Below are 19,555 nucleotides of genomic sequence, written 5' to 3'. Positions count from 1 at the left end.
AATGTATTATAATAACTTCATGAAAAATCAGTTTGTTCTAGACATCACTATAGTACACCACTCAACCTCATTTGGAAATTCTGCAAGACTACTGTTTTCTTTTCCAAGGATGCTGTTTGTCAGTTTTCCATCTTGTATGTTTGTACCAAAACCTGGCAGAAGTGTCTTAGTTGAGTTGACTCTAACTGAAAGTCTTTACAGTTTACCCTGATCTGCTCTTGCAGCATATCAGTGCATATTGACTCTGTGAACTGATCTTGCATATTTGAGGAGCTGAACTTTAGCAAGTTTGTTTTTCTGTATTATGACATCATGTTTGGTTCAGATCATTATATGTTAGGGTTATGGTATATTTTTGTTGGTGTATATTGTTACTCATCTACATTGATGCTGTCACTAATTGTCTTTTTGTTATACTTCATTGATGTTGGGTATTAATATGTGAATATTCATCAATGTTATGTAACAAGCTTTAAGGAAATAAATTTTATGAATTTTGAAAGATATTTTTGAGAACCAGAGGAGACAGGACTTAAACTTGGTGTGAATGTATTATAGTAACTTCATGAAAATCAGTTTGTTCTAGACATCACTATAGTAAACCATTCAACCTCATTTTGAAATTCTGCATGAATACTGTTTTCTTTTCCTAAGATGTTGTTTGTTGGTTTTCCATCTTGTATAATTGTACCAAAACCTGGCTGAAGTGTCTTAATTGAGTTGACTCTAACTGAAACTCTTTGCAGTATGTAAACATTTACCCTGATCTGCTTTTGCAGCGTCTCAGTGCATATTGGCTCTCTGAGCTTATCTTGTATGGTTGAGGAGCTGAACTTTAGCAGGTTTGTGTTTCTGTATGGTGACATCATGTTTGGTTCAAATCATTAGATTTTAGTGTTATTGTTTATTCTTCTGTGTTCATACATTATATTGTTACTCATCTACATTGATGCTGTCACTAATTATGTACATACACGTCAGTTATTTACCATGTCGACATGACCTTTAGCATTAGATGTACCATGCTATAATTTGTAAACTTCTTATGTGAATCATTGTTGTATATAAACAGGATTTCATTCAGCAATGAAAAAAGTGCCATATATTCTTGTTTTGTCATGGCAGAATTCGGATTAAAGGAATATATTCATCATTGTTCATGGATATTCGTTTTTAGGGATAATCCAAGATGGTTTGAAACTTTGAAACACTGGTCTGGTCACACATTGAAAGATCAATGTACACTGTCAACTCACATCAGCCTTTAACCTTTAAAACAGACATTAACCCATAAAGATTTAACAGTTGGAACAGTCTATCCATGACAGGATGTATCATCAAAATTAATTGACAGTTGCCAAGTCTGAGGCACAAGTGGACTCAGACTATCATTCGCTGTGCACAGTTGCCTCCCTTGGGCACACTGGAAGTCTTCAGTCAAGGGTTTGTATCCCAATATTGCCCTCATGAGTTTCCAGGTTTGTCTGCACCTTGTCCTTGGTTTGTCAAAGAGGTAAATATCAAAGATCTGCATTCCTTTGGGCTTTCTTTACATATCAAGTTCAACTGCTTTAACTGAGATCCTGTTGAAGGGCTTAAGCCAGACTGGCCATGTTGTGCCCAATGACAGACATATTACTTTCATAACATTGGGCACACTCCGGCACAGTGATGACTTAGCATAACATCACTGCCACAGGCTAATTTGCATATCACGTGACCGGACTTTTTCTCTTGTTTGTAAACAAACGCGCATATTCATAATAAGAAGAGACTGGCCTTACGCAAGCTTTTCGACGCACTCTTCGCAATGTTTTACATTGTTACATATATATTCTTCCACAACTGCGACAGTAACATTTATGACAGTATATATTTAGATATCAAACTGGTTGCATCGTTTGCTCTCTGTCGGCTTCGATGACAGCACGTGGAGCCGTACAACCTATGTAAACAAAGGATCGCTACACAAATCGAAATAGTGTTACGTTTTAGGATATTTTCTCAGTGAAACTAAACCATTCTAATATAGAACAAACTTTATGGATAACAACTTCTTTTATTCGTGAGTGCGACATTTCGATACAGATTCTTGTACCGTTGTCAAGCGTTATGCTTGACAACGGTACAAGAATCTGTATCTAAACGTCGCACTCACGAATAAAAGAAGTTGTTATCCATAAAGTTTGTTCTATATTGTACTTCCCAACTTCTAAAATGCCACTCAAAGAAGTTAAACCATTCTATCTAAGATGTTTAATTAGATGTTTAGGCTCGTCAAAAATAAAAGAGTTAAGAAATATGTACATTATATTAAATGGACGGTGCAAGGGCTGTGGCAGAGGTACTATGCTGACTTGCCGCATGGAACTCTGGGTAGGAGATTGAACATTGGGCTAAGGGTTTGGATGTATTAGTGAGTAATAGGCTGGGTTTGATGCCACTATACATGCTAACTGTAGGTAGTAAAATACACAGAAATTGAAATACAGACCAACAGTGTGCAATAATAGTCAAGTGTTATGAATAAAGTATGAAGTGTTTTTATAAAGATTATTGTTTTCACATTATGCACTCTGAATATAAAACAATGACCAACCCTCATGTGCATGTGTGTTTTGAACATTAATACAAAGAAAGTATTTGGTGCTGCAGTTGCTTCCAAATTCTGGGGTTAATCTGCATTTTCCTCTGTGTACATATATATGAGCATGCTGTGATTTATGTTGAACATTTAGCCACAGGGAAATAGGGCCATTTTGGAAAATATTGTGTTAATCAAGGCTAGTATTGTAAATCTCACAAATAAGGAATTTTCTTCACATCAAACGATATTTCCTTGTTCCTCAGATGACGTCACACAGAGGAGTGAGTGAGTTTAGTTTTATGCCGCACTCAGCAATATTCCAGCTATATGGCGGCAGTCTGTGAATAATCGAGTCTGGACCAGACAATCCAGTGATCAACAGCATGGGCATCGATCTGCGCAATTGGGAACCGATGTGTGAACCAAGTCAGCTAGCCTGACCACCCGATCCTGTTAGTCGCCTCACACAAGAGGGTGCATGACGAATGACGTAAAACATTGGGCACCTCACAATCTGTTTATTCATTCACAACATTATATTATTACTGTGTATTGTCGACCTATATTTCATCTGCGGTCAGGGTTTTACCTCAAATCAGAAACATGGGGTCCGCAGGACCCCCAGTTATTAGTTTTAAGGGTCCTTGCAGGCAACTTGTGAGTCCTGTGAAGTAACAGTGTAGATAACTGTACATTTTGATGGAATGAATCATTGATCATGTGGTCTGATGGATGAAATGATGCATGTAGGGTGAAAGGAACAACAAAACACTTGTGTTGTGGGCACAATGAATAATGTAGGGAGTGAGGGAGGGAGAGAGTGTGGTTTTACACCGCTTTTAGCAATATTTCAACAATATCAGCGGGTGGGACACAAGAAATGGGCATCACATTCACAGGGGGTAAGCCCTGTCTATGCTCAACCGGAAGTTTGCCGTCATCAACTACAATTTCCCGGATAGACAGTAGATCCCGGTAGAGAGTGAGTCCCAAACTTTGTAAGATTTTGATATTTCCAAGTAGTAAATGTTTATGAAATCGACTTGTCTTATAAGCTGAATGGTCATGGATTATAACCCCCTATATCATTTGGTCATGACACAGTATATTTTATTTACATTTGAAGCATTTCTTGACACGTCTTATGGCGCGAATCCGAAAAGCCGAGAAAATCGACCACTTTAGACGTCTTTACAACATAATCACTTGAATTCATTTCACGTATTGTGCATTATTAGCCTACATGAGGTTATGTAGCCGCTGTGTCAAGATTTTAGCTTCAATCAATACATACAAACTGAGATATTCACAAAAACAATATCTGTACGCAGCGACGGTAGTTGCTCTTGTAAACAAATCTGTACGGGTTCTTGAAGAGGTACAGTACGGGTAGTTTGTTTCGTATTATTTATCAACTGAGGTAGGACCTTGCTTTGAAGCATGCAGCTGTGCATTGAATGACATATTTGGTCCTATGTTTCTTTTTCCATCAGCGCAAACTTTTAAAGCTCATGGAACGAACATCGAGGGTACAATCCCCATCGAGACCAGTGAACAACTTATAATGTGTCATGACCAAATGATATAGGGGATATAATCCATGACCAAATGATATAGAGGATATAATTCCATGACCATTCAGCGAGTCAATTTCATAAACATTTACTACTTGGAAATATCAAAATCTTACGAAGTTTGGGGCTCACTCTCTACCGGGATCGACTGTCTACCGGGGAAATGGTAGTTGATGAGGTCCAACTTCCGGTTGAGCATAGACAGGGCTTACCCCCAACTATGACATTGTACCCATGGAACCCGTTCGTTTTGTTTCACCCGAGTGCTCGCTTGCGCATGCTCAGATAGTCACCTAGCGCGAACAACACATTGCTCCGCTGGATGACACACTTGGTTGACTGTTTTTATAAGGGTAATGCTATTTTTGAGGGCATTATCATTTGCAGAAGCCCGCGGTCTTCCATTAACTGCCCGACGAAGGAGGGCAGTTGAAAAAGACCGAGGGCTTCTGCAAATGATAATGCCTTCAAAAATAGCATTACCGTTATTATTGCTAAAATACATGGAATTTGTGTTGAAAAGAAAAAGGAAACAATGAAGGAATTTGACTGTAAGTTTACCCAAATCAACTTCTGACGGGGTTGACTGCCCGAATTCAATTACGTCATCGAACAATTCAAGTGACGTCACAACAGAAAGTGACGATATTCGACCTTGGCCTTTGACAAGACCATAGCCTGCAACATGTCAAACTATGTCAGTGTTCGGTTTTGGTCCATCAACAGCCTTAATAGTGCAATTGTTAAGGTTAGCACCAACAAGAAAGCCAATATTACCGCTATTTAAAGCGGGAATTCGGGTTGCTTTGACTTGTTTGACCCAGAATATCTGCCAGTCGAAAGCAAATTAATGTCGAATGAACCGTAAGCCCACGCACCCATTATGACGTCACTTGACAACAAAACTGATAGTGGCCCGTCGTTAAGGTTGAGCGGTCCAATATCATTTGCAGCGGCCCGCAAATTTCTGATAATGGGAGGTCCAATATCATTTGCAGCGGCCCGCAAATTTCTGATAATGGGAGGGCCGTTTCATGATAATTCCATGTATTTTAGCCATAATTACAAACAATTCTAAGATGCCTAGCCGGTAGAACAATCGAAAAAAACAAACATTATCAGACAATAAAAGTATAGTTTTTTGATGAAGAATGGCGTTCTCCCGTCACTGCGCCATTCTAGTGTGCCCCCTCGTAATCGAACCATTTTACATTACGTCACAATGTAAGCGACGTCACGATGCATGTCAGTTGTCATCGCCTCGTACGGCCTCCTACAGTAAACTACACCGTTGCATCCAGTTTCTTGGTTTGCTGTTGCTTCACGCAGCTAACATCACTGGTGGAAACATTACGTTTATGTTTTACGACGGTTAAAATGTGTCATTTCGACTCACAAGTTTTCAGCGACACGGTAACGTTCGTAATGTTTACATTCCCACAATGCAATCGTGGAATGTCGCTTGACTACTCAACTTCCTCTGGATGTACTGATCTAAACTTACGCTGGTAGTAGAAATGCAACGTTCATATTGCCCCATATGGTTTTACGTTAATGACAGATGTAATTAAAATAATTCAGAGAAGATATTTAATCCGAACGTAAACCGTCATCAAACTGTTATCCTTTGTTTTTTTCTGGTAACGTTCGTCTTAACGTAGGGGGCAGACACATCAATAGAACAGCGCGCCAGTTAGCCCTGTGCGAGGATTCTTAATTTAGGTCACCGACACCGTCGTTTGCTTTCTGCCTTAAATTAATCGTAATTATCCTTAGAAAGTATTAAATTTGGCATCTTAGAAAAGAAATACAGTTCGCTCTACCACCATGTATAGTGTAAGTAAAATACACTTTCGCCCTGAACTATTATAGTGTACGAGGACGCTTGCTTAATAGTTCAGGGCGAAAGTGTGTTTTATTACACTATACATCGTGGTAGAGCGAACTGTGTTTCTTAAATAAAATAATTTTAGGTCAATGGATTAAAAATATGTCTGTAATTATTTTCTTGCTAGTAACAGTGGTCTATAGATATAGACATGATGCAATGTCCGAATATGACTCCTACGGGTTGTAACACTCATTTGCGACCATCTGTGAATCAATTCAATCAGAGACCATATAATATATTATATGGTCTCTGATTCAATTAACCAAAACATCAGCCTGGTTGATTACGAATTTGTTCATTTGTGTGACTAAGTCGGTAAATAAGGTCGAATAGCTTTGGCCTACTCATCCATGTTGCTATAAACACCGCGTCAAATGACGTACCATGTTACAAATCACGCGATCTATCTCCTCGATTTTGCAGGAGGGCCCTCTTGACACTCGAGCGATCTCACGCGGGAGACGCTCGGGCCGTTCGATTAGGTAATTCATCGCACGTGCGACACATTTTGTGTAAAACGAACGCACCCATATGGTACAATCCGAATCATTCGAAACTACCCGCCTCTTTCCGTGACCTACAAGGAAGACGGGCTTGCCGGAATGACATGAGGAGTTACGAATGAATCCGAATGTCATAATCAACTAAGGGAGGCTACTCTGTTCTACAGTCGACTACATCAACAAAAATGGTTAAACATCCGGTCCTGGTGGCAGAGTTGAATGAGAATAGATGCCAAGAGTACGTCAATGTTGGTGGATTAATGATACAGAGGCTCACGTAATATAACACACAGGTATATTTTATCTACATTACGTTGATGTTAATATTGATAAACATTCAGAAACAATTCACGACTTCTTTGCTAACAGTAACAACCACAACACGATTTACAGGTCATTTTCGGGCCGGTCAAAATTGAGTGTTTTAGTCGGGAATTTCATAAGGCAAACGCTGTTGGTTGGTTGGTTGGTTTGTTGTTTAATGCCGCACTCAGCAATATACCAGCTACACGGCGGCGGTCTGTAAATCATCAAGCCTGGACCAGGGCCCCGTTCCTCAAAGCGATCGTAACCCTAAGATGATCATAACTCCCATACTTTGACATAGACTTACGACAGTCGTAGCGCTACGATCGCTTTGAGGAACAGGGCCCAGTTATCCATTGATCAACACCACCCGGTCACTTAGTCGCTTCTTACGATAAGCTACAGCGGGTGGCCACAATATTACGTACATTGTCCATATTTTTTAGTAAGTTTAGAAATTAATCTTACTTTGAAACGATCGCGTTTGAAAACTAACTCTCTAAACGTAACCAATCTTAGCGAAATAGTAGAACCGAAACGCCCTATCGTCATGTGACATTCATGCGACTGAAAAAAGTCGTCTGCTCGCTTCCGTCTGCTATTTTCGTCAACATGGGAAAATCTCAAGACTTGCCTTCGGACGTTAAAACTATTATTGTAGAACGATATCAGGATGGCCAAAATTGTTCAGCTATTGTAAGACATTTCGGCTTGCCCAGAAGTACTGTTTATTCTTGTGTAAACCGTTTTCAACGAAGAGGCTCGATTGAGAATTGCCATCGAACAGGTCGCAGGCTGCCAAGGTGTCACGGAGAGGTAGGAGACAGTTGTTTGGATCGTGAAAGACAATCGATCGCGACCTTTACATGAAATTACCAACATTTTTAATAGGGGTAGAAATTCCACTGTGTCAACGGAGGACAATTAGACAGGTTTTACATGAGAATAAATTTCACAGGCGATCGTTAGAAAGAAAATAAGAATTTGAGAGAACAACATCAGAAAACGTCTCGCATGGGCAAGAGGGCAAAGGTACAAAACTGTGGATAATTACTGGAATAGAGTAATATTCAGTGATGAATGCAAGGTTATTCTTGGAGAAAATATCGTGTCTATATTTGGAGAGAGCTCGGCGAAGAGTACCTACCCGAATGCCTGTGTCCAGGTCGGCAGCCTCGAGTGGGTTTGATGATATGGGCTTGCATTACTTGGCATGGTGTCGGAACTTTGACTGTTGTTAACGGCAATATAAATGCCCAGAAATATATAGACATAATTGATTCTCACCTCTGGCCTGTTGTAGCACGTCATTTTCCTGGAAATAATTATATCTTCCAAGACGACAATGCCCCTGTGCATCGGGCCAGAATTGTACAGAACTATAGACAAAACAATGGCATAAATGGCATAGTATGGCCTGCACAATCACCGGATGCAAATATAATTGAAAATTGTTGGTTGATGTTGAAAAACAAGTTGGCCGCACGCCGACAACATATTCAGTCGGCAGCTGATCTCGAGAGAGAAATCAGGGATATCTGTCAAAACACGCCGGTTAACTACATACAGAACTTGTACAGATCAATTCCACGGAGAATAGTGAAAATTCTGAGGAACAAGGGTCATATGTGGCCACCCGCTGTAGTTCAGCCAGCTACCTTGGTAGGAACACGACGTTTAGCTGGCTGAACTAACAATAAGCATGGGTTGAAGACCAATTATAAGCCGGATCTTCTGTAAAATCAGCAGTACTTGTCTTGTGTCAAGTTCAGCCGAAGATTAACCCTGAGCAAATATTGACTGCCAAATCAAAATGAAGAATTCATGGATTCTAGAGCCAGTCCATCCAACACTAACCCCTTGATTCATTCCTGTGTTTGGTTGATAAGCTGTAAATTTAAACAAGGGCAAGTAACTTGAGATTTTGCAAAACTTACGAATGGATCTAGATGTTTGTGTAGGTTTAGTGAAATAAGCTCCGAGGAGATATAGCAGATGGAAGAAGGGAGAGGGGTTTGAGAAATGAATGTTGCATTCTCCTGTAGTCAGTACTGTTCATTGTATATTAAGGTGATTTGTATGTAATCGTCTATGAGTAATGATCCTAACCACTGTGGTAAGAGGTTAAAACAGCAGTCACACTGGTCAGATCTGACTCACTGAAGCTGAAATAGAAATGCAATTAACTTTAACTTGAAAGCTGAGGTTTTGAATGTTATGGATATGTAAGTAATATTTTGTCATTCTTTCAGGGCAAACCAAGCATTTTCATGTGTTATGGACAGACCTGCGCTAACATAGCCTCTTTAGCTCCTTTGAAAAAGCATATATTGCATATTTTGTTTTCTCCATTTCTCAGCTGTTTCTGTGCATTTTATAAAATCTGATATGGAGGAATTATGTGTGGTATGTAGTTTAACAATATTCATGTTTAGGCATATTTTGATATGTTTTCAAGCTCTTGACCTTCACATATGCCATAATTTCTAGTGTTGATGCATTTTTGACACCTCAGAAACCACAAGGCCAATGAACCGCAAACTTGCTATAAATTTTTACAGCTATGGTGTCTCTACTATTTGCCCACAGAATTCTAGTTCCAACATGATCATAGTCACCATTATTTTTTCATTATTCAATTCAGATATAGAGCCATGAACTGTGGCTCTGTTTTTTAACATCTTTTGGTGTATTTCTGAACACTATGTTTCAAAGAAATTTGTCTTGCCTCCTTGAACATTTGCAAGATTGAAATCTGACCAAAAATTCATGAATGATACTGTGGTATGATATGGCTTCAGGATGGATGAAACTGCCATGGAAATTCTCTTTGATGGCAAGCATGGTCTCAGTCTGAAACAAGGTTTTAATAGGCTGTACAAGGACAAGGCTCTGTGTGATGTGACCTTGACCTCCAGTGATGGCGTGGACATTCAAGCTCATTGGCTGGTTCTGGCAGCACATTCAGATTTTCTTCAGCATCTGGCAGTCAACAGGAATGCGATGCTGTCAGACACAGGCAGCCTGAAACTAAGTAAGCTGTCACTGTTCTCTGCAAATTATTTTCCACGTGATGTTGTGTGGGGATAAAGTATGTATTATGCTTTATTAGAGACAATGTTTGAATATGGCCTTTGGTGTTAGCCACATGATTGATTCCTGACAATTCAAATACCATTTATAATGGCAATTTCTTGGTTTAACAACATAATTCTTTGAGTTCAAGACAGGTAGCAAGGTTAAACCTTATTCAAATACTCAGACATATTACAATGCCAAATTAAACAATTATTCCCTGAAGTATGCTTCTGTATTCAGATATAGAGTATATTCATAATATTAGTTTAAATTGTCAGGTGCATAGCAAGCCAATTTTTTCGTGTAAGCCTGATATGTTGGAAAGCTTTATATTTAGATAGTATTGAGGGCTTGCCCAACCTTTTTAGCAACAATTATGTGTAAGCCCAGGCTTTTTAATAATGGTAGCTACGCCTCTGACTGTAGTGATTCATATTAGGTATAGTGATACTGCTGTTGAATTTCAATACATCAATGTACACTTTTCTTACGTTTTAATGCTGCAGATGTAAAGCAACTGTCCCTATACATCAACATATTGTCAAACATTCTTATATGCTTTAATAATGATACTAGTTTAGGGCTTTCATTAGTGACCCACAAGGCAATAAAATTGTAATCTCCCAAAATAATGAATTGCTGCAAAAATAATGCATAACATTGAGCATGAATGCCAAGGGGACCATGTCATATTTCTATTGTTAAAAGGTAAAGACTTAGTGGGGTCTTATATAAATACAGTACAATAGGACTGCAGAAGCCCCATAATTTCAAGCACTACATGACCCTGGTAATACACCAGTTTTAGCACAAATGCAGTTTTCAGTGGGTGAATGAAAGAATTGACATGTTTAAACAAACATGGGTAGTCTTAATCTATGAGTACAGTAATTATGGTTTCAGATATAGAGTCGGAGATACTGAAGATGATGCTGAACTATCTCTACACTGGGGAGCTTGTGGTCACCAAGGACACTCTGCACAAGATAAAGATGGCCGCCAAGGTATTACAGCTGTCCAAAGCTCTTGCCTTGCTGGAGCAGTCTCACTTGTCAGGCTTGGGTGATCAGAGCTTTGAAGCTGAGTCCAAAATACTGCAGCCAACTGCATCACTTCAGGCACCGGTCATTGAACAACAGCAGCTCCAGAGTCCAGACGACCAGGGGTTTGCTGTTATGGGAACATTAACACAGTCGCCCGCATCATATGGTCAGGTTCAGTCAATGCAGTCACCAGCACCATTTGTCCAAGTGCAGTCAACTGCCTCCCCCATGTTATATTCCCAGGGTTATCTCCAAAGCCAACACTATGACAATGATTCCCATAGAATGCAGCAACCTGCAACAGTGCTGAAGGAGGAAGCATCACCTTTACAACCTACCATTATATCTGTGGAATCTATTAGTGACAGTCAAACAGCATTTAGCTCCCCATCATTCAGTAATGCATATCTAGACCAAAGACCTCACACCACGGACAGTTCTCATGAACAGTCCAGTGTCAGCCGTGGGAAGGGTGGAGTAGTGTGCACCCAGCAGGAAGGTCATCAGCAAAATGTTCCCATGAAAATATCTCCTTGCACGGAAGTCTCCGCAACAAACAACCTGGATCATGGTCTCCATGGCAGCACCAGTCAAAGGGTCCATTCCTCAGATGATGCAACTTCACATAAGGCACAGATTGCTTTCTCTGAGCCTTCATGTGTTCCTCCTGAACATGAATCTGGTGAGCCAGATAGAAGGAGAAGTGAACCCACTAGGCAGTTCTTGGATGAAGGTCAGATAGTAGCTGGGAAGAGACCAGGTGGAGATAGGAATTCATGGTGCTTGTCTAGGCCTGCTGGAAAACCCAAAGCTGTCATTCAAACAAAAAGAGGAAGACCAGGAACAGGATTTAATGTGAACATTCCCAACTTTCAATGTTCCTCAGCAAAGTTTGCGACTCTTAGTACAAGAAAAAATATGTCTGCAACAGAAAAACAGATGAATCAAAATAAATCATCTGGTTCTGTTGTGTTAGAAGCTGTGAAACCTTATCTCTGCCAAAAAAGATCATTGAATGAACATAAAGAAGGGGAATCTTCACATTTGAGCGCAGAAGTTGCAGCAGAAGATATGACAGCACAAAATAAATGTAGTTCTACACGAGACAGTGTTGAAGTAGACCTACTGCTTGTGAAGACCGTACAGTTTGATGGCCTGGATTATGCCATATATGAGAATCCTGACACCTCTGATACTGATTCCTCTGAAAAGTCTTTACCTCACTGTGCTCAAGACAAAGCAAGAAATTGTAGAGCCAGAAAAATCATCACCTCAAAACATCAGAAACATTCATCACAGGGATCTATGTCATATTACAGACTCACAAGTGTATTAAGGAGTAAATATTTACTTTCTCAATATGTCCAAAACATGTGTATTTGGAAGACAGAAATGTCACCATTTCGGTGCAAGGTGTGTAAGAGAGGGTTCAAGCACCTCAGTTCATTGAAATATCACTGTTTGTCAACACACTTATCAAAAGTCAGAAGATTGAAAAGAAATCTTCCAACAGAGGCTCTAAACGCAACTCAACCGACAATTACTGAAGGTTCTGGCCAGGTGGGAGAGTGGAGGATGTCAAGAAGGATCTCAACACAACAGGATCACACAGCTAACATAGTAAGTTGATTATTTTATTGGAAATAGGATTACTGTCTATTATGGTTCTACACGATACATTGATTGCTTTCTTCACTGTGCCATGATGGTCATCTTCTGCTATCTTGAGTAATAGTTTAGAAGGTAAAGCTACTCTGTTTTCAATTTTGCAGTCCTTTATCGTTGATTTAAGACTGCCAAATGTAATTTAAAAACCGAACACGTTAGCCTTGGGGTTTCTAAATTGAACATTTATTTTCATTTTAGCACAACTGATAAGTGTTTTAAAACCGGACTCTTTGGCATGAACCAATATGCTTATATTTGTAACAAATAGCATAAATAGATTACAAAAATACACTTTATACTGTGTGCAAGTACAGTTATTTGATTTTTCTCAAGCGAATTACTAATCTCCCCAACTGTATGACAATCGACTCCCCCAATTGAAGCAGTGAACTTGTTAAGTTTATTCGCCGCTAACAGCAGTTGTCGATGTCATGCCCGCCAGATCTAACCCGGTTCGAAGTATGGTGGAATATTGCTGCTTTTGCGCTGCTGACGAATTATCGCTACCTGAAGAATTTTGCTGCTTCGAAGTTTCTTTAGTGGGATTAGGCTCAATAAATTCTTCTTCAAACCATTTGGTGTTTACTTCGAAAATATCAAACATGCTGCCGAGGTTGTCCGACATGTTTGTTTACAAACAAAGGGGTCAACGAGTTCATTGTATTCATATGCGGTCAATCGGTCACTTTAATATTAACGGTCCTTAAACTGCCATTTAAGTACGGCTTTGATGAGCTCTCAGCCAATCAGAATCGAGTATCACAATGTCGTGCTAGAATTTATGTTTAGTTTAAAGTACATGTCATAACCTACCACTTGTATAGCTGAAACACAGAATGTGATGAAGGCAATCCATACATATTATGACATGACAACCTCAGCTTGTTCGGAAAGCTTCCTTGTGATTGTGCTGGTAACTGAAGTGGTAACTGCTGGTCACACTACAGTATTTGTAGTGTCTGTTATCATTGTAATCCTGGTTGCTTTTGGTTAATAGATTGACAACAGAAAGTTATGTGACCTGAGCTGTTAGTTATAGTCAATGTATTTTTGGTTGAAGCAATTTCTTAAATATATTGTCTTGCCCAGAACTTAACAGTGATCACTGCATTGTCAATTAATTGACATAAGTGTTGGAAGGTTTTGTAATAGTGGACAGCATTTTGGTCATGTTTTACAAAATTAGGGTTTTGAGTAGTGATTCAAGAACAGAACTGGTTCCCAGTAAAGCATGTTTGTTGAAAGAGGTGAGTGAACAGATCAGGCAATTGTACCCTAACAACTGGGATGTTTCTTACACCAAGTCCAAGCCTGCACCCAAGTAATTCCCATAACTACAGGCATCTGTGGCTGGAATTTGTAACAAAATGTCCTTTACTGGCTGGCGAACAGTTATCACCAACACCTGGCTGTGGCACTTACGCAGGCAGCTTTTTGTACTTCCATATTCTTCTTCACAGAGATCTTCCTTGGGGTACATATATGCATTTTCTGTGACTGAAAATGTCATGTGACAGTTGTAACAATGTTTTAATAAAATATTGTACAATGAATAAAAAAGCCTTTTTATTTACTATACAGCCCCCACCACGTGAAGTTACCTCACCACCCCTAGCCCAAATCATCTTTCCTTCTGTTGTCATGCTATGTGCCACACGTGCTGTGCAAGATTGACTTGAGATAATGTCTCAGACATCGAATACTGTATGTTTTTGGTCCTTATTACGTTCTAAAGGAACCCTTTATTGACTTTTGCAGTTATGCATATTTTATTTATTGTGACGTATAAATTGCTTTTCCATGGTGGGGAAACCTACGTTGGTTCACGTTACTTGAAACTTGCTTATTTAAACGATGTTTCATATTGCATCATATTGAGTCCTCTTTCACGTATTTTCAATGTTTTATGTATGCTTGTTGTGTTGTGTATTGTTGACTGTCTGCCGTTAGCGTTATGCTTTGCATGTTTGCTTTCAGTCGTTTCCTCAAATCACCCTCCGCAAGATAGCCATGACAAGAGTCTTTGTTGTCTGGAAAAGGCAGTCCACAACCCTGATGTTTGCAAGCTCTGCCTTTGGTTTACTCCAAAGGCTCGTAAGAGACAAGTAGTGGATTTCCTCTTCTTTAAAGAACTTAAGAGAGGCGGGGGTGATTCTACAGAGGAGGTTCCTCCCTCTAAGGCTAAAAAGGCAAAAAAACCTAAAAGCTCTAAATCGTCTTCTTCGGTTTCTAGTCTTCAGCCTTCATTTGATATGTCAATAATTCATCAACTTTTCCAACAAAACACATGGACTCAATGATGTATCTCCTGCATGAATCGGTTGACGGTGTCCGGCAGGAGTTCCTCACTGGTTCGGCAGGTGGTTCGGAGAGATCGTGTGTGGGGTCGCCGGGCTCGGCTCAATTGCTTAGCCTGGAGGCGGCTGTTGTTCCAATGCCTTGGGCGGTGGGTCCAGTAGCCTCGGCTCCGGTGAAGAGGGAGGGTTCGCGGTTCACGCCCAGTCCCTCTCACTTTCTTGGCTCGTTTTCTGCTTAGTATCCCCGCTGTTTCGGATGCTTCGACCACTCAAGCGCCCTTGAGCTTGGAGGCCACTGTTCAGCCAATGCGTCCTCCCGAGTCTCGTGACCGGGGTACTCTTACTACGTGCGCGGCCTTGTGTCAGTCTTCGATTGGGTCTGTTGTTGGGTCCTCTCTTGGGAGGATCCCTGGCTCAGGCTCAGGTTTGGAGCCCGAATCGATGGAGGTGGGAGATGTAGAGGAACCCGAGGGGGGCTTTCAGCGTCGGCTTTGAGGCAAGTTCGCCAGCGTATAGCGGTGGTATTACCACAGGCTGAGTTCTGCCTACCGGGGGAGGCTTTCGCCCCTAGGCTGCCTACCCAGACCCAGTTCTGTGTTCTGCCATTGCTGGTCCGGGATGTGGTCGTTCCCTTGCTTGCTGGTTTTGACCTGCCTGAGCTTGTTAGAAGTTACCGGTTGGTGGACGATTCGCTACTCCAGGTGCCGGTGGTGGAAGACAGCTGCTCCAGCCGCCAAGCAGGGTAGATTGGTTCCCACGTTTTCCTCTTCGGGAGATCCTCTGCTGACGGCGTAGCTGAATTCCGAATTCAGCAGATTCGGGTTGCAGTCCATGGCGCTTACCTCTCCTCGCTTCAGATGTCCGTCTTGGAAACAGCTGGGAACCCTGACAACATTTCGTCAAATGTGGTTCTTCTCCACCAATTGACTGAAGTCCAGGCTCACCTGACACGTGACTCTTTGAGGTCAGCGGCGTCACAGGTGATGTGCTCAGTTATGGGCATGTCCAAGCTGTGGCTGTTGACATGGTACTCAGCGGCTACACAGCAGACCTTGCTGGCCCTTCTGTTTCGGCTGGGCGCGACATTGTTTCTGGGGGCTCAGCAGGTCATATGGGAGGCCGTGGTAGTGGCGACTTCCTTCAAAGACTCTAAGTTTTTGTTGAAACACCCACAGTTTGCTCGCGCCCACGGTGAGTTCTTCCTCTTGGCGGAGCCTGCGCCCAATTCTGCCGGAGAGCCTCGGCCGCAAGGTTGGGGTAGGAGGAAGAGTCGCCCCACCCAAGGAAGAGGCAAGGGAAGAGTGGTGCTGGTTCTCAGCAGCCTTTTCGCAGCAGCATTAAGCTTGCAGGATGCTCAGTCGGGTCCAACCCTGCCAGTCACTTGGCAAGGGACCACCCACGTGATTCTACCCTATGTCCATGTGGGTGGCCGCCTCTCCCTGTTCTGGTCAGAGTGGGAGAAGGCAACAAACAATTCTTGGGTGCTGTCCACCATCAGTATAAGGCCACTTACCACAGTGGATCACTGGTATCAGACACACTCCAGTGCCATCCTGTCTGGTCAAAGTGGGTATTCTGCGAGACAAAGTCCGACTGCAGTTATCAAATGTGAAATTTACAGCATTTACTTTTATTTCAAAAGTAATATTCCTATATAAGAAATCACATTTCAAACATGAGTCACTATTCCTGAGATATTAAAGATCTATCAAACAAAATGTTACCAGTTATTTTGTTGGAATGAATTGTGAATAAAACTGATTTAAAAATGCACTCTTTTCTGATTTCTGTTCACATGCACGTTTGTCTAAAGTAATAATTTAAAATGATTATGAAAAGTTTCTCTCTAATATTAAAATAATGTCATAACTGGACATGTTCTACAATGTGTTTTCCTTTCACTAAGACATATGCACATAAAACATTTCATATCATCCATTCAGTTACGATTTGACAATTACAAACAAATTAATTGAGGTGAATAAACCGTCTATAAAATTAGCTTATATCAGCATTCATCAACATTCACAATGAGAGTGAGTTTTGTTCTTTTAAATTTCATCTTTTAAAACAAATTCCATTTATGAATTTTGTTCAGTTTGTCAAAGTTTCAAAGACAATATTTTTATTACCATATGTCACATTTGGTGAATAACATGAAAAATTCAGAAATGGCTCTTGGTAGTTGTTAGGAAAGCATAATATGTACTGCTGCTCTTCCTGTTTTAGAAAAAAAACATGATTTTCCCATAGACTTTTATAGTACAGTTACATTTATTTTAGATCATCAAGGCTGTCAACAGCCATCCATGGGCACAGTCTGGCCTTTAAACTTGGGATATGGTAGGCGACCTGTTTATGGCGCCAGGCTAGTGGTCCAGCAAGCTTGAGGTGCCGGGATCGAGCCCACCTGTGACCAGGTGTAAAAACCTGGGAGTCAACTTTGTGTGCAGACTCTTTCAATTTTTTCACAACCCCTAGTGTACAATACACAACACCATGCACTTAAAAGAAGCCAAGAATCCATTGGTAAATGACCAGATGGTGCAAACACCTAGTTGCGGGTTCAGCATCGTGCAGTAAACTTGGACAAAGTACTGTGACTATGTGTCCCAGTCCACCCAGCTGTGAATGGGTACCTCATAAGGATGGAAAAGCCACATTAACTCGGTGAGCCTAGTGGAGTTGAGATTGATAATACGATGTGCCATTTAAGATTGACATCCAATGATCAAGGGAAAAACAGAGAGCCTTTGAGCAGTTGAGCTGGAGATTGGGTCTATACAAATATTATTATACAAATAAAATGAATAAACTACAATAAAAACTCAAATTCCAGCTAACTAATTAGTAACTTATGCAGTCTAGTTTCCGATCACAGGAAGTTGAGCACATCATCCCCAGTTCCGCACCAAATGTCACGTAGATCTACTTGAAAATATCTGTACACACATTAAGCATAACTTGATGATAAGTCATGGTGATAAAAATGACTGCATTAAATACTTCAAATTGTGGTCAGTTTTAATCACTGGATGGATGTTCTTTTAAAAAACATAAAAATCTAACATATATTCATCAAATCACATTTGTCACACGTCTCTATCTGGCCAGAAGTTTCCACACAACGCTGGCTCAGCAAGTAAGTGATTCTGATTTCGTGTAGTAGAACCTAAACAAGCAGGAAACATTAGCGAATAGCTATCTATCATCAAGATAAATTTGGTTTCATACGGTTAAGAAACAATGGAGCAAATTGTTCGCCAGCTGGTAGTAAATTGAAAGTTATAATAACCACCTCGTGCAGCTGTTGAAGAAATACATCTGTTTTTCTGTTTGCAGTCTTTGTTGCAGTCAGGTGAGGACAGACAGCATGTAGTTTTGGACAACACTATGCCATCCACTACTGCAGACAGCACCAGTCGTGAAAGTGAAAAGAAACACTTCATGCAAGAAAATTCCAGGACAAAAGAGGTTTACATTTCGCCGAGGTATCCCTGCAGTAACTGTGGTAAACCATTCCATTTTAAAAGTAACATGCTTCGCCATTTTAAGACATGCAATGAGCCAAAGGTCAAGGTCGAAGAGATCCCACATAGAGAGGTCATTGGCGAGCCTAAAAAGGAGCCAACGGTCCAGGTCGAAGAGATCCCACATAGAGAGGTCATTGGCGAGCCTAAAGAGATCGCCTCCAGCCGGAGGACAGCAGATGTGAAGAAATCATCGAACTCTCAGTTGGTAAGGTTATATACCAATGGAGCAACTTGCACATTGTGTAACAAAACATTTACCCGCTCTGATACCACAATAAGGCATATTCGTACAGTCCACTTTAAGCAGAAATATACAAGGAGGAGTTCAGTTTTTCAGCTCATAAGAAAACATGTCATTTGATAACTTAATGAAAAGGCAATATTTTCTCTTCTTGAGTGGCTTCAAGGCACGCTCAAGACATCACAAGGCACTCGGCCTGATTTCGAATTGTTGCAAGAATACATTATTTTTTTATTTTTCTGGGATGTTGTTTGTCAGTTTTTCTTCTCCTTTTATGTTTGTACCAAAACATGGTTGAAGTGTCTGAAATAGGGTGATGTCACCTAACTGAAAGTCTTTACAGTTTGTAAAAGTTTACCCAGATCTGCTTTTGCAGCATTCCAGTGCATATTGACTCTGTGAACTGATTTTGCGTAATTGAGGAGCTGAACTTTAGCAAGTTTGTTTTTCTTTGTTATGACATCATGTTTGGTTCAGATCATTAGATGTTAGTGTTATTGTTTATTCTTTCGTGTATATTATTACTCATCTACATTGATGCTGTCACAAATTATCATGATTATGTACATACACATCAGTTATTTACCATGTCTACATGACCTTTAGCATTAGATGTACCATGCTATAATTTGTAAACTTCTTATGTGAATCATTGTTGTATATAAGCAGGATTTCACTCAGCAATAAAAAAAGTGCTTTTTTGTCATTGCAGAATTTGGATTAACGGAATATATTCATCATTGTTCATGGATATTCATTTTGGGATAATCCAAGATGGTTTGGAACACTGATCTGGTCACACATTGAAAGATCAATGTGCACTGTCAACTCACA

At 40.5% G+C, this 19,555-nt stretch overlaps 1 protein-coding gene across 6 annotated transcripts in view; it reads left to right on the top strand.

Moving 5' to 3' along the window:
• Nucleotides 1–19,427, top strand: part of LOC124269983 — a 47,868-nt gene extending 28,441 nt beyond the window's left edge. Inside the window, exons 1-5 of one of the 6 annotated variants that reach the window (XM_046704989.1) lie at nucleotides 6,713–6,832; nucleotides 9,663–9,895; nucleotides 10,843–11,674; nucleotides 11,744–12,602; nucleotides 18,290–19,427. In XM_046704989.1, the coding sequence (XP_046560945.1) occupies nucleotides 6,741–6,832; nucleotides 9,663–9,895; nucleotides 10,843–11,674; nucleotides 11,744–12,602; nucleotides 18,290–18,841 (2,568 nt within the window). In that variant the 5' untranslated portion in view covers nucleotides 6,713–6,740 and the 3' untranslated portion in view covers nucleotides 18,842–19,427. Of the gene's footprint in view, nucleotides 1–6,712; nucleotides 6,849–9,662; nucleotides 9,896–10,842; nucleotides 12,603–18,289 lie in introns of those variants that run through there. The other 5 variants (XM_046704987.1, XM_046704988.1, XM_046704990.1 and 2 more) reach the window with 5 other exon arrangements.
• The last annotated feature ends 128 nt before the right edge of the window (nucleotides 19,428–19,555 follow it).

Source organism: Haliotis rubra, unplaced genomic scaffold (genome assembly GCF_003918875.1).
Source record: "Haliotis rubra isolate DU_JTF1 unplaced genomic scaffold, ASM391887v1 Scf149, whole genome shotgun sequence".
NCBI lineage: Eukaryota > Metazoa > Mollusca > Gastropoda > Lepetellida > Haliotidae > Haliotis > Haliotis rubra.
Note: the sequence above shows the minus strand (reverse complement) of the source record. Positions and strands in the feature narration are given on the sequence as shown.